The sequence below is a fragment of the Pinus tabuliformis genome, chromosome 8 (assembly GCF_031772625.1).
Source record: "Pinus tabuliformis cultivar Carrire ecotype Pingquan chromosome 8, CPIR1, whole genome shotgun sequence".
NCBI lineage: Eukaryota > Viridiplantae > Streptophyta > Pinopsida > Pinales > Pinaceae > Pinus > Pinus tabuliformis.
In genome coordinates, this window is record NC_142294.1 from 653,621,145 (window position 1) to 653,634,902 (window position 13,758).

The window sequence follows — 13,758 nt, forward strand, 5'->3', positions numbered from 1 at the left end:
CTCGGTGAGTGTGCTAATGGATGGGATCGTACGCATGCACACAATGACATCCATGCTCCTCAATGCTTGTGTGTGTGAAGCCTGTAAGCTGGTGATGAGCTGTAGGAGTTCCTCATAGTTCTGGATCTGGCTCCGGATGCATGCCTTCAATTCCATTACTCCTGCAACTACTCACCCTGGTTTCTATCTTTTAGCTGTTTTGATTCAATAACATGTATTTGCACAATTTCGTCAATGTGTGCACATTATGCTTCATTTTTTTCATGTTCCTATTGCGCTTCCTTCTCCCTTCTGCGCAGCTCTTGTTCTTCCCTTAGTTGTTGCTCCACCTCCTGCAACTTCTTTTATGCCTCCTCCAGTCTCCACTTCTCCCTTTGTCTTTGCGCAATCCTTTTGGTGCGTTGTTGCTTCTTTGCTTCAATATCCAAAGCTGTTATTTCTACAAGTGGATCTTCCTTGAACTTGCAGCTTTACTCTACCTCTGCAATTTCGGCAATCTTCCTCTTTCCTTTGTCATGCACAAGTCTACTTCTCTCTGCTACTACTGATGTTGCTGCTCTCTGAGATGTTGTTGCCTTGTGCACTGGTAACCACTCTACAGCCACTTTGATTGGTTCATTGAGCCTCAAGGAGTATTAGCAATATCTCCATGGGTCTTCCTCAGGCCAATGACATGCCTCGTGGATCCAAGGATGATGCACTCTCGTACAGTGGTCCTTCACTACAAAGTGCGGGTTGTATGGATTGAAACTTCTTATGCTGAAGGGGAGTCTCTTGAATTCCTCTATCTCAGCCTCAACATGCATGAGACTCTGTATCTAATACAACCTGATCCACAAAGGAAGAGTGGGCCAAGGTGCCTTCTTTTTATTGTGCAGTCTTGCTGACAACCCTATCGAGATGTGATATGCAACCTCTTGCATGACCAACTTGTCCATGGCAAACTTTGGTAACATATGCAGAGCCTTCTCCATGTTGTACATCCGGATGAAATTACCAAGGGGTGATGCATACCAATATGCTATATTAACCAATTCCTCCATCGTTGCTTGTGACATGCAAGGCGGTCAAAGATCATCTTGTACACTAGGGTGATGAAGTGATTTGATAGATTTAGTATAACACCACGGAAACTTCACTTAGAAAACAACTTGCAATAGATGTGCATAGATTTTTTTGAAGGTGTCCATGCCCAACCCAAGCCAAGGAACTGTTGACAGGCACATATTGCATCAAGCAATTAGGAATACATGAAGAGCTTTACTTGCTGGCCCTTGGGTGGATGCCCAACATTTTTTACTTTCCCCTTCAGCTAGAAAGCCAACATGTTGGATCAATTGAAAGGTATTCCTTCGTTCTCCAGTTGATCCAACACAATCACCCAATTCTGTGCGAAGGTCTCTATACTCTCTTGGCCATATAAGCGACATGCAAATATGACCAATAACTGATAAGACTTCTGCAATGTCTTTGTCTTGTATACCTGGTTGGGTGTTGTCCTAAACTTAGACGGGTCTCTCACCCAACTCTTCAATATGTATCTTTAGTTTGTGCTCCTGCTATGATTGGTGAAGAGTGCATCCATTGTGTTCACCAGTTGCGGCAAGTGATATATCTCCTGAAATTTCTCTGCCCTGAAGGTAGTAAGTTTTGTTCCACTGACACTACTTAGCACCATTTTCTCGAGATTAATATGCAAGAGAATCCAGTGGATCATGTCCATGCATGGAAATGAGGGATACTTGCATGCAACCCGGTACAAGCCTGACTTGTGTATGTTGACATAGACTTTGTGGTCCTCCAGAGTCTCCTCTAAGGTGCCTGAAAAGATGTTATTGATGTTCTGCCATGTGATATTGATCTCCTTATCTATGAAAAACTTAGTATCTTCATAGATGGGCAAGCTCATAAACACTTTCTCTACCACATCTCCAATTGTGCTCTCAATGGTGTCCTTTGACCTTGCTCTCTTGGAAGCCATTGTACTTATACTGCTAAGAGACTGATGAACACCTGTGACACTTGGAGACAGGCAAACCCTCATGGCAAGAAAAATTCAGTTGAAAACTAAAAGAAACTCTAGGACTGACATGCAACACACCTAGGTGACTGCTTGGGAAAATTGTGCAGTTTTCTTTGGGATAGGCTAGGAGACTGACTACTATAACTGCACAAAGCATAGCTTAGGATGCCAGTGATATGACTGACTGCTGAAATTGCGTAGAGCAGAGTCCGGCATGGCCTGCTATGGAATGGAACTGCACAATGTGCAGTTTCAGTCAGCATCACTGCTACTCGGGAAATTGCACTACGCAATCCTAGGGGCCAACTAAGGCACTGTCTCTCAAAACTACACAAAGCACAGCCTGGGAGGCCAGTGATACAAGATCTTTTTCTTATAGATGTATTAAATAATTACATGCATAAATTGTAGCTTAAACATAGAAATTTAATGTACACATTAGAGAATATGAGAAACACATAAAAGCATGAAAGAAGATAAGAGACTTGATAACAGAGTTCGTCCAATTTGGACTATGTCTCCGGGCCCTGCTCAATCAATGGGGAGGCCTTCATTCATTAAGTGGCATGAGAAAGAAGAGAACAATCATCATTTACAAAAGGAGTCTTATACCTCCATTCTGGAAAATGGCCGAAAAATGGAGAACTCTGTTGGAGAAACGGACAACACCATTGAGTTCATGGCGTCGAGAAATGCTGAAACCATATAAAATTTGTCGAAATCTGACAAAGTGAAAATCTGGCCCCCTGGAGAAATTGCTCAGATCATGGTTCCACCCCCCTCTCTGCATTGCTCATGGTTCCGCCACCTGCAAAATTGGTCTACCTCGAACTGTGTGCACACTCCTCCTCCATGGTGCACTATGCAAAAAGGTTTAAGTATAAGTTTGATGGGTGGATTAACCAACGAAACAGTTTGGTGCAATGGAAAAGTTGGAAAGTTGTTGAGGAGGGGTCGGGGGATCAAATCCCGCCCCTCCCCATTTAACATATGGTTAATGCCATAATATATTTTTGGGAGGCAGGTCCGCCGGTCCCGGTGGCCCACTCCCCCCCAACTCCGCTGGTGCTATCATATATGGGTGAGGTGGAGGGGCAACGGGGTTGACAACCCATGCCCCCACCATTATTACATGACGGTTATGTGTAGGTTCTGGGGTGGCAGGGTCATGGCCGCCCACCCCACTTAATTTATACGTGGTTCCAGTGGGTACCGAGGGTGGCAGGGTCATGGCTGCCCACCCCACTAATTTTTTAATATTTGTTATGTGGTAGTTCCGGGGGCGGCAGGGTCATGGCCGCTCGACCCTTTTTTTTCATTAATATATTGTAACCATCGCCCCTTTGGGGATTTTCCAGAACCTTAGGCATTAGGAGACAAATTAACAGACCCACAAATTCACCTAGAAAAATGGCTGGATTCCAATGCCAGATTCTTGCCAAATTGTGCCCTCCTTAAGCCTGCCACCTGGGTAAGTCAACCCACAACTTTGACTGCTCCTATCTTCTTCATATGGACTCGGATTGGAGTGTTGTTTGCACTGTTGGAATCAGGACAGCGAGCACTTAGATCTGATGTAAAGTTAATCAACTTTATGCCACTATGAATTTTGAGCCTTTTTCATGCCCTGGTGTCTAGAGATCCACCTGGATCAATCCTCCCCATTGAGGAGCTTTTGGACTGCCAAAAGCTTTATTAGTCAATTGGAAAGTGAGGGAATTTTTCCCTCACTCTTTCTTTTTCCAGCTGTTTTGCCTTGCTAGGGTGCATTCCTTTGAAACCAACTCGAAGGTATTCCACATCCCCCGTTGTGAAGTCCTGGTTCTTCTGTCAAGGATGATATCTTCAGGAAACTCATTGAGATACTCTGGTGCAAAATCATCAACTATAGGAACTGATCCCACCTCTTTGGTTTCCATAATCAATGGTGGCTCATAAAGCTTTAAGTTTTCCACATTCACTATGGAGTACATTTACATATATGTCAAAAAATCGAGACGAAAGGCATTGTTTCCAATCTTCTCCAAGATGGTGAATGGACCATACCAGATTGGTCACAACTTCTTCCCTTCTCCCTTCATCTTGTCCTTGCTGATATGGAACCACACTTTGTCGCCCACTTGAAATTGATGGTCGACTCGGTGTTTGTCATGTCAAGCCTTGTACCGGGCTTGACTTTTCTCCAACTGCTCTTGTACTACTTGGTGAATCAACTGGATCCGCTGAATGAACCGTTGCGCTTTGTCCCTGTCATCATGTCCACTAGAGTCATCTTCCCTTCCAAAGACCATATCAAAAGGATCTTTGGGCAGGTAGCCAAAACATGTCTCAAATGGTGAACGATGCATAGATGAGTGCACTACTCGATTGTAGGAATGTTGCACATATGGAAGATGCTCATCCCACAACTTAGGATGTTTCCCACAATAGCCTCGCAACAAGTGTACCACAGTGCGGTTGACAACCTCTATCTGTCCATCAGTCTATGGATGAAATGTCATGTTTCTTTTCAATTTGGTGTCCATCATCTTCCACAAGTTGGTCCAAAACTCTCTGTGAAAGTGAGAGTCCCGATTTGACACAATCTATGTGGGCAACCCAAAATGGAACCAAACATGCTGAAAGAAAAGATAAGCAGTCTGCTCTATAGTGATCTGCTTTTTACAAGGCATTAAAATACACATCTTACTAAAATGGTCAACGACGACATACAAATAGTCATGATTTTTTCTAAACAAAGGAAAACCTCCTACAAAATCCATCGACACACTTTCCCATGGACGATTCAAAATAGGGAGTGGTGACTAGAGCCCGAGTTTTCTATTAGAGGGCTTTCAAACAGAACACATCACACATCCCTTTACATAACAAGTCACAATGTTCTTCATATGAGGCCAAAAACAAAATCTTTGTACATGACACAAAGTTTTTTCAACATCAAAATGACCAGACACAAGGGAGGTGTGGGCTTCCCGGATTACATGTACCCTTTCCCGCATGGGTATGCACAATTTTCCAAGGTGATACAATAGTTTCTCCTACAAGTGATAGTTGTCCACCTGTGAACCATGGGTTAGTTTTGCATAAATATCCTTAAAGTCATCATCGTTAGCATATTGTTCAGCATAACTTTCAAAAGATAACGAAGCATTATGCAAAATAACAAAAGCAGAAATAGGAGGGCGAGATAGCATATCGGCTACTTTGTTGCTAGTGCCCTTCTTATACTTTATTACCAGATGAAATTGCTGAAGAAAACCCATACACCTGAAATGACGAGATTGCTGCAACTTGGTTTGTGACTGAAGATAATGCAAGGGCTAATGATCCGTATGGATGATGGTCTCCTTGCTGATCAGGTAGTGTTTCCACTTTTTCACACTCTAGACCAATGCATATAACTCCTTGTCATAAGTGGGATAGTTTATCACAGCCTGAGAGAACTTCTCTGAATGGTAGCATATTGACTTCTTTTGCTGCATCGGTACAACTCCCATGGCATATTGTTGGGTCCCTATAATACTAGTGATTACCCCATTACTATTGTAGTTATACCCCTTATTTATATTGTTGTGCCCCTATTACCCCCATATTGTTATTTCTGTGCCCCATAGAATCCCTCTATTGTTATTTTTGTGGCTTTATATTATTATTGTTAGGTCGGCTGGATTATATTGTGACTCCCTAGACTCCTATATATAGAAAGGAGGTTTTGTCATTTGTATCATCCAAGAATTGTTCATTTATGTAATGTAAAGGAGGTTGCCCCCTCGAAGAGGCTGAATTCTAAGGTGTGGATCTCTCTTTTCTATCTTTTTGTGAGCTGGTTTCATAACATTTGGTATCAGAGCTTTGGATTCTAGGGTTTCGCTGCTCCAAACAGGTCATCGTGGAATTTTCGCTATAACTTTTTTTCTGTGACGTTTCAAAAGTCGCAAAAAAAACCCATTTGAGAAAAATTGGCGCTGAATCTTGGGTCCGAATTTCAGAGCTTTTCTCGCGATATTTTCGGAGATATGATCTGAGGAAGTTGGTCTTTTTGCAGACTCCTGAATTACATTCAAAACAGGTGACCTGGGGAAAATCGTCATAACTCTCTCTCTGAGGATCGGATTGAAATTTCGTAAAAAGGTAAAGAAAGAGGACAGACTGTAGTTTCTTTTGTGTGTGTTTCAGATTCAAAGGTTGAAACAGTGACTCGTGGCACGTCGTACAAGTTCGCTCTACTGAACCAGTCTAAAAGCAAGTCACGGTGGGAGATTTCACATAACTCTTCCTGGGAGAATCCAATTTGGCTCAGACTTGTGGCATTGGAAAGAGGACGCAGAAGGATACTACAGGTAGCAATTTCAGAATTGGAGGATTCGAAATTACAGAGATACATCAGATTCAATATCAGGCTTCTATAAAGTGAAAAAAGGTGTGTAGTTTTTTTTTTAATTTTTGTGTAAGCTTGGTTTAACGGAATTCAAAGGGCATAGTAAAACTTTATTATCGGTAACTGATGCCCCGAGGAAAAAAAATGCAAACACCTAGTAAGGAGCCTGAAAGCTCTAGCATGACTCATGAAGAAGAGGAAGAAATGCTACATGATATATCAAAATTACAAGAACAAGTGCAACAAATGTCACGCTCACAAACACACATTGACGGATGGATGGCGAGGTCTGGCTTCGATCCTGGTCCCCTAGGGCCAGGGTCTAGGTAGCATAGGGTTTCTGCAAACTGACAAGCAGGTACAGGTAGACGCGACGCTGGCATCCACAGAGGGAGACGGGTGCAACAGTGGTCAAGCGGTGTGGGGCGCGCGGGTCAAAGGGTTATCCCCTCAGGCGGGCGGGTTATTGCCAAAGGAAGATTGATCGAGCGGTTTATTCCAATAACCCGTGACTTTTACCTCGGAACTGACCCGGTCTAGCATTTTGTATGCGTTTTTTCGGTTGTGCAGGCGGTTTTACTGCTGGCTTTCTCGGGTGTCGGTTGGAAGTTTTTTACCATTTTCCGGATCTCTAGGGTTTTACAATGGTTATTGCTAGTGAGTCGGTGGAACTTGACCCTTCGCCGGAGGATGTGCTTACAGTGTGGGGGAAGGATTTAAGCGAGCAGAACATTAGAGAGCTGGTTGAAAAGCTCGAAGGGAATGGAGCTGGTGCGGTTTTGACGGCTGGTACTAGGGCTGCAGATTTTGCAAAGGGGCTGTTGGAGGAAAGCTGGGATTTATCGAGCATTTTAGGCGTTGATGGCAGGAGAAAGGAGAAGGAGCCCTCACTGCCAGTTTTGAGCTCGTGGAGAGACAAATGTTTCGCTGGGCCGTCTGGTAAGTTATCATCTCCAGCCAAGATCTTTTGTCCTTCCGGAGGATTAGAAGACATAATTAATTCAGTCCAAAACAGAGGGGTGTGGAGATCGGTAGGTGGTTTAAACGTCACAGGGAAGGAGGTCGGGAGTGGAGCTCCTCCATCCGCTGCAAGAAAGGGGCTTTTTCCAGAGAACCCTCCTTTGGGAATCGGTGAGTCGGCAGGATTGCTACCCGGAGAAGGCGGTCAAGCTTCACAAGGAATGGTTCCGACTTCACCGGCAATAGGGTCGGTGCATGGAAAGGTCTTTCCGGAGTTTGAAAGGGTAGGCAGCCCAGTTGAGGGTTTGGTCGATACCCCACCATCAGATGAGGATGTGCAGGTTACCAGGCCGGTTTTCGGGTCTCAAAGGGACGACCTACATGACCCAGAGCCCGGGGACCAGAATGGATTCTCAGAGGTGACAAGGGCTGGGGAGAAAAGAAAGAAAGCAAAGCCCTTAAAGACTAAGATTTTCTCAGAACTTGTTCTTGATATGGATATGCATGTGGATGGCGTCCTTGAGATCGCAGAAGTTACTCTGGTGGGCAGAATCAGGGGGCGGCCCGTCTCCGGCAAAGATCTTAGACAATGGGCATCGAGTCAGTGGGAAAATTCCCCAGCGGCCTCATGCAAGATAAACTCTCTGGTCAAAGGTTGGTTTATGGCCCGTTTCAGCAGTAAAGAGGCCATGGAATGGGTTGAAGGGAAAATTTGGGAATTTGGGAACAGACCGGTTTTCTTTAAGAGATGGACGCCGCTTTTCGATGCAGCAAAAGAGAAGGTTGATGAGTTTCCCGTCTGGGTAAGGGCGCCGAGTCTCCCTCCATATCTCTGGGCGGACTCTGTTTTCAAGTCTATTGGAAACCTATTGGGAACATATCTGGACGCAGATAGATCGTATCTTGAAACTTTTGAAATGGGGGTGGCGAGGATCCTGGTGAGGTTAAACCCCAAGGAGGGACTGGCAAAATCCATCACTCTGAGATATAGGGATTACGTGGTTGAGCAACCGTTGGATTATGAACTTCTCCCGTTTCGTTGTCATCGCTGCCATGAATATGGGCACCTGGCAAGGGATTGCCCGCTGGGTAGGAGGAAGAGGAGGACCTATAGAGATGAAAAGGAATGGGAAAGGAGCAGCAGGCGGGTCGGGAGCGAGCAGGAGAAGGTCATTCCAGATGGAAAGCCTGTGGAGGAGCAATTGCAGCAACCTATGGAAGGGGAGCTCAAGGACGACGGAGATGCGAGGATCTTGACTGAGGATCAACCAACTTTGGACCCCTCTCCTTCGGCTCCGGTCGCGGTCACAGCGGAAGATCATCCGGGTATGCTTTCCCCTCATCATACCTCTGTCTCTTGTTCTGAATCTGTTGAAGGGGGGGTTTCTAAGCTAGAAACTGTTAAGTCTGATATGCAAAATATTGAAAATATCACGTCTGATCTTCCATCCTTAAATCTGAACTGTGAGGACTTCCCCCCTTTGGGTTCCGGTGTTGGAACCTCTTCTGGTGGCTGTCAATATAATCTTAGATCTCATAATAAAAAACCGGGGTGCTCGAAGGAGCTTTTGGATCCCGTTGGGGGTTTGGGCACTGAAATTCCAAAGTCCTGCCCAAAAAAGGGCAGAGGAAGAAAATCCATGTTTTCAAAATCTCAAGCAAAAGCCGTTTGTGATGTAGCAGATGGGAAACAGATGACAATTCCCGGGGCGCTTAGAGCAGCAAAACCCCCAGAGTCTGTTATTAAATGATCTGTCTTTCATGGAACTGCAGGGGGTTAGCTAGTAAACCCAAAAAACTAGCTCTAAAAGACCTTATTGCTCGAAATAATCCGGACATGGTCTTCCTTCAAGAAACTCTGGGAAAAGGTTCGGATGTTGAGTCCTCCTTGGGCTCTCTTTTTCCAGGTTGGGTATTCATAGCTGCCGATGCTAGTGGACACTCAGGAGGACTAGCATTGGGCTTTAAAATGGGAAGACTGAAGGTTTTAAGCTCCTGGGGGTTACCAAATGTGCTGGGGGTGGAGGTGGTATCCCCTGATTTCGATATTCCTCTGCTGTTTGTAAATGTCTACGGTCCTTGTCAGGGTCGGGTCTCTTTCTGGAACAACCTTCTCGAAAAAGACTTGTTAAAAGACAAAAATCTTATCATTGGGGGAGACCTAAATTTCTCGATGGGAATTGCTGAAGCCTGGGGGCCTCTTGCAAGGGAGGATCCTTTGACTGACTTTTTCTCAAATATCCTTCTCACTCATCATCTGATTGATGTAAACATCATTAAAGCAAAGCCTACTTGGAGAAATAGAAGAACGGGGGAGGACAGAATTGCGAAAAGACTTGATCGTTTCCTTATAAATGAAAGATTGGCCTCTGGTATTCCTCTGTTCCGTCAATGGGTGGGTGATGGGGGAAACTCAGACCACTTTCCTATCTTTCTGGAGTTCTCCAAGCCTCCCTCAAAACCTGCGGCGCCTTTCAAATTCAATGCTTCTTGGCTTCAGGAGGAATCTTACATCAAGCTCTTTAATGAGACCTGGAGACATACAAGCCCGGAGCATTCGGTGAATAAAGCTGGCCATTTCTTGGAGAATCTCAAAAGACTAAAAAAAGCAACTATTGAATGGGCAGCAGCGAAGAGGAAAGAACAAGTGGAAGATTTAGTGAGTATTGATGAGGCACTGGGGGCTCTTGAAGATCCTGCAAACGATTCTTATTCATCTCAGGAGTCGAAAGAAAGAATTCTGGCTCTGGAAAAGAGAAGGGCGAAGATCCTTTTGGATAGAGAAGAGGAGTGGAGATTAAAAAGTAGGGCTATTTGGTTAAAAGCAGGGGATGAAAATACTAAATTCTTCCATAACTTTGCAAAAGGGAGGAGGAATGCAAACACTATATGGAAGCTAAGGGATGCTGAAGGCAGGGAGGCTTCATCCTTTGAGGACCTGTCCTCTATGGGGAAATCTCATTTTCAATCTCTTTTCTCGGATCCGGGGGACATCATTTTGCCCGAAATTATTAGAACTGCTCAGGCTTTCCCTCGCTTTGTGGATGAGGAAGAAGCGGATGATCTCTTCAGAGAAGTGACAAAGGAAGAAGTAGAACATGTAATAAAGTCTATGCCTAAAGACAAAAGTCCAGGACCCGATGGATGGACCATAGAACTTTTTGCACATTTCTTTGAATCCATTGGGGCTGAGCTTACTGAAGTAGTTGAAGAATCTAGAGTTAAAGGGGAAATCTATGGTCCTTTCAATGCAACCTTCATTGCACTTATCCCTAAAAAAGAAGACCCTGGCTCTTTTGAAGATTTTAGGCCTATCTCTTTGTGCAATACAATTTACAAGATTATTGCAAAGATCATTGCTGTCCGTTTGAAACCCATCTTATCTGGCTGTATCTCAAAGGAACAATTTGGGTTCTTGGATGGGAGACAAATTCATGAAGCTATAGGGGTAGCTCAAGAAACCATTCACAGCTTAAGGCAAGCAAAAAAGAAGGGGGCAGTGCTTAAAATAGACCTATCAAAAGCATATGACAGGGTTAGTTGGATGTATTTAAAGTTATTGCTGACACATTTAGGGTTCCAGGTGGGCTTCATAAACTAGATTATGGGTTGTGTCACAAATGTAAACTTTGTTGTCCTGATTAATGGAGCTGCCTCACAATTCTTTAGAAGCCAAAGAGGCCTGCGCCAAGGATGCCCTCTTTCTCCTCTACTCTTTCTTCTTGCTGCGGAAGGTTTGAGCAGGCTGATGGCAAAGGCAAAACAATCAGGTTTGATAAAAGGTTTGGAAGTTGTTGTCAACCTGTTTATTACTCACCTGCTCTTTGTTGATGATATTCTTCTCTTTACAAATGGGAACTTAAATGAAATTGTAGAGATTAAGCGCATTCTTGATCTGTTTCTAAAGGCTACAGGCCTCCAAATAAAAGAGAGGAAGTCACAACTAATTGTTGAAGGCTTCAATAGACAAGAGGAGAATATGATAGCAGGCCAGCTGCCTTTTGACATTTGTAATATGGAGTAGCCTTTCAAATATCTGGGGTTTTGGTTAAAACCTTCCTCTTATAGAAAGCAAGACTGGAATTGGCTAATCGCGGAGATTGAACAAAAAATTTCTCATTGGAGCTTTAAGTGGCTTTCAAGGGCGGGAAGGCTGACTCTGGTAAACGCTGTTCTCCAGGCTATTCCGGTATTCTGGGCTGCTTTGACGTGGATTCCAAAAGGAACTCTTCACAAAATCAAGCAGATTTGTAGTAGATTCTTATGGTCAGGATCAAAGGAAGATTCAGTGCTCCCTTGGGTGGCATGGGACAAGATAGCCAGACCAAAGGACTGGGGTGGTTGGGGATTGAAAAGTCCCATAGATTTCAGTCAGGCGTTAGCTGCAAAATCGGGATGGAGGGTTATCACTATGGAAAACCTCTGGACAAAGGTGGTAAGGCGAAAGTACATTGATCCCACTCCAATGGAAGATTGGATTAGAATGCCAAATAAAAAAGGAAGGAACTGCTCTGTTATCTGGAAAGCCACTATGGAGGCTTTCAAGGTTATAGAACAAGGGCTAGCTTGGAGGGTGGGAAATGGAGAAAATGTTAGGATTGGAAGGGATCCTTGGGTTGGGTGTAGTGAACGTTTTGCTCTTTCCCCTGGTATGCTAAATCACCTGGATGATATTGGTATTAGGAACTTAAGGAAGATTGCAAATTTGGAGCAGTATTCCATCTGGGGTCAGATATGGAGGTCTGAGGTCGAGCTTGGAATCGATCCTACTTGGAGTGTGGTATGGCAGGCTTTCATCCAAGAACTTAAAAGATCAAACGTAAGAATCTCGGACAGATCAGATGCTCTGGTTTGGGCTCATGCGGAGACAGGTTCTTATTCGCCGAAGGCAGGCTATAGTTTACTGATGAAGAATAAAGGTTGGAACCCGCCAGTCTGGTGGTCAAAACCTTTATTTAAGCTAAAGTGTCCTAAAAAAGCAAGAATTTTCTTCTGGTGTGCCTTAAAATATAAGATCCCTACATGGGAGGTACTGCAAGCTCGCTACAAACAAGGACCTGGTAGATGCCCTTTGTGCTTCAATGAGTCTGAATCCATCTCGCATCTGTTCATTTTTTTCCCCTTCACAAAACAGGTGTGGGTTGAAGTGGAAAGATTGATAAATGTAAAAATCAGATGGGAAGGCGACTGTCTGACTACAACATGGGAAGACTGGTGGAATCATTTTCAAGAAAGAAATTTAAGGAATTCACCTCCCATCATCTGCTGGGGTATCTGGATAGCTAGGAACAGAAGCATCTTCGGTGAGCAGCGGACTCCGGGGACAGCTATTGCCATACAAAGCAGTGCTATTCTAGAAAGCATTCCTGTGAAGGAGGCTTCTTCAAATGCTCCCCTGCGGAAGGAACCAGACATCAGAAAAGGGATCCCGTGGGCTTTCTTTGACGGGGCTGCTCAAGATGACTACACGGGGGCCGGCTTGTGCATCCACCTTAGTGGTTCACATTCTCTCAAAGCTTCGGTGGGAATTGGAAGGGGGACAAATAATTTTGCTGAACTTACTGCCCTAAAACTACTCCTTTGTTGGCTTGTTCACAAACATATACTCACAGTTCAGATTTTCGGTGATTCGCTGAATGTTATAAATTGGGTATTGGGGAAGCATAGATGTCAGAACTACTTGTTGTTGCCTCTACTTGAAGAGATCCAATCCTTAAAACAGCAGTTTAATGTCTTCTCAATTGCTCACATTTACAGGGAATTCAATGAAGAAGCGGATAGATTTTCTAAAGAAGGCTTGCGGCAGGCTGTGGGCGCTTGGAGGATAACAGAACAGGAACATGATCAGATCCGTGTGTCGGATCAAGCCCCAAATTTATAAATCCTAGGCTCTGGTTTTTACTTTCCTGTTTTAGCGGATAGAACATGATGACTTCGTTCCATACTGTTTATATACTCTTATATGTGGTTTTTGTTTTTATATGCTCTGGTTTAATAGAGCGAACTATATCCTGATCCCCTTTTGATGCTTTGATCCTGGGTTGTTTTCCATATGTATGGAGGCCCAGGAAGCACTGCGGTTTGCTCCCTGAGAGCTCATGCAAAGAAGAAATGGTTGTAAAAGCCGGCTTCAGCAGATGTTTTATTAGAGCCCTGTAGGGGCGCTAATGATCCTACTAGAGGAGTCTCGGCTCCTAAACAAACAGTTTATGCAGAATGTTAACTCAAAAGTATTGTAACTTTTTTATATCTTATAAGAAAGTTCGTTTTTTCCTTGGAAAAAAAAAAATGTCACGCTCACAAAAGCTAACAGAAGCTAAGATAAGTGGCGTGGAATCTAAGGTAAATGGTGTGGAATCTAAGATAAAGGGAATGGAAGCTAAGATGGATGGCATGG

General features: G+C 44.0%; 1 protein-coding gene across 1 annotated transcript; it reads left to right on the forward strand.

Moving 5' to 3' along the window:
• Positions 1–9,198: 9,198 nt before the first annotated feature.
• LOC149237248 (uncharacterized) lies at positions 9,199–13,242 on the forward strand. The gene is made up of 2 exons (XM_089369213.1): positions 9,199–10,772; positions 11,430–13,242. The coding sequence occupies exons 1-2, from the start codon at positions 9,199–9,201 to the stop codon at positions 13,240–13,242; spliced, it is 3,387 nt and encodes a 1,128-aa protein (XP_089225339.1).
• The last annotated feature ends 516 nt before the right edge of the window (positions 13,243–13,758 follow it).

What these genes read in the sequence shown, in the direction of transcription:
- LOC149237248 (XM_089369213.1), top strand. Translation starts at nt 9,199, where the DNA reads ATGGTCTTCCTTCAAGAAACTCTGGGAAAAGGTTCGGATGTTGAGTCC. An exon ending in ATCTCAAAGGAACAATTTGG is followed by an intron (nt 10,773 to 11,429) that starts GTTCTTGGATGG and finishes TTCCTCTTATAG; the next exon opens with AAAGCAAGACTGGAATTGGC.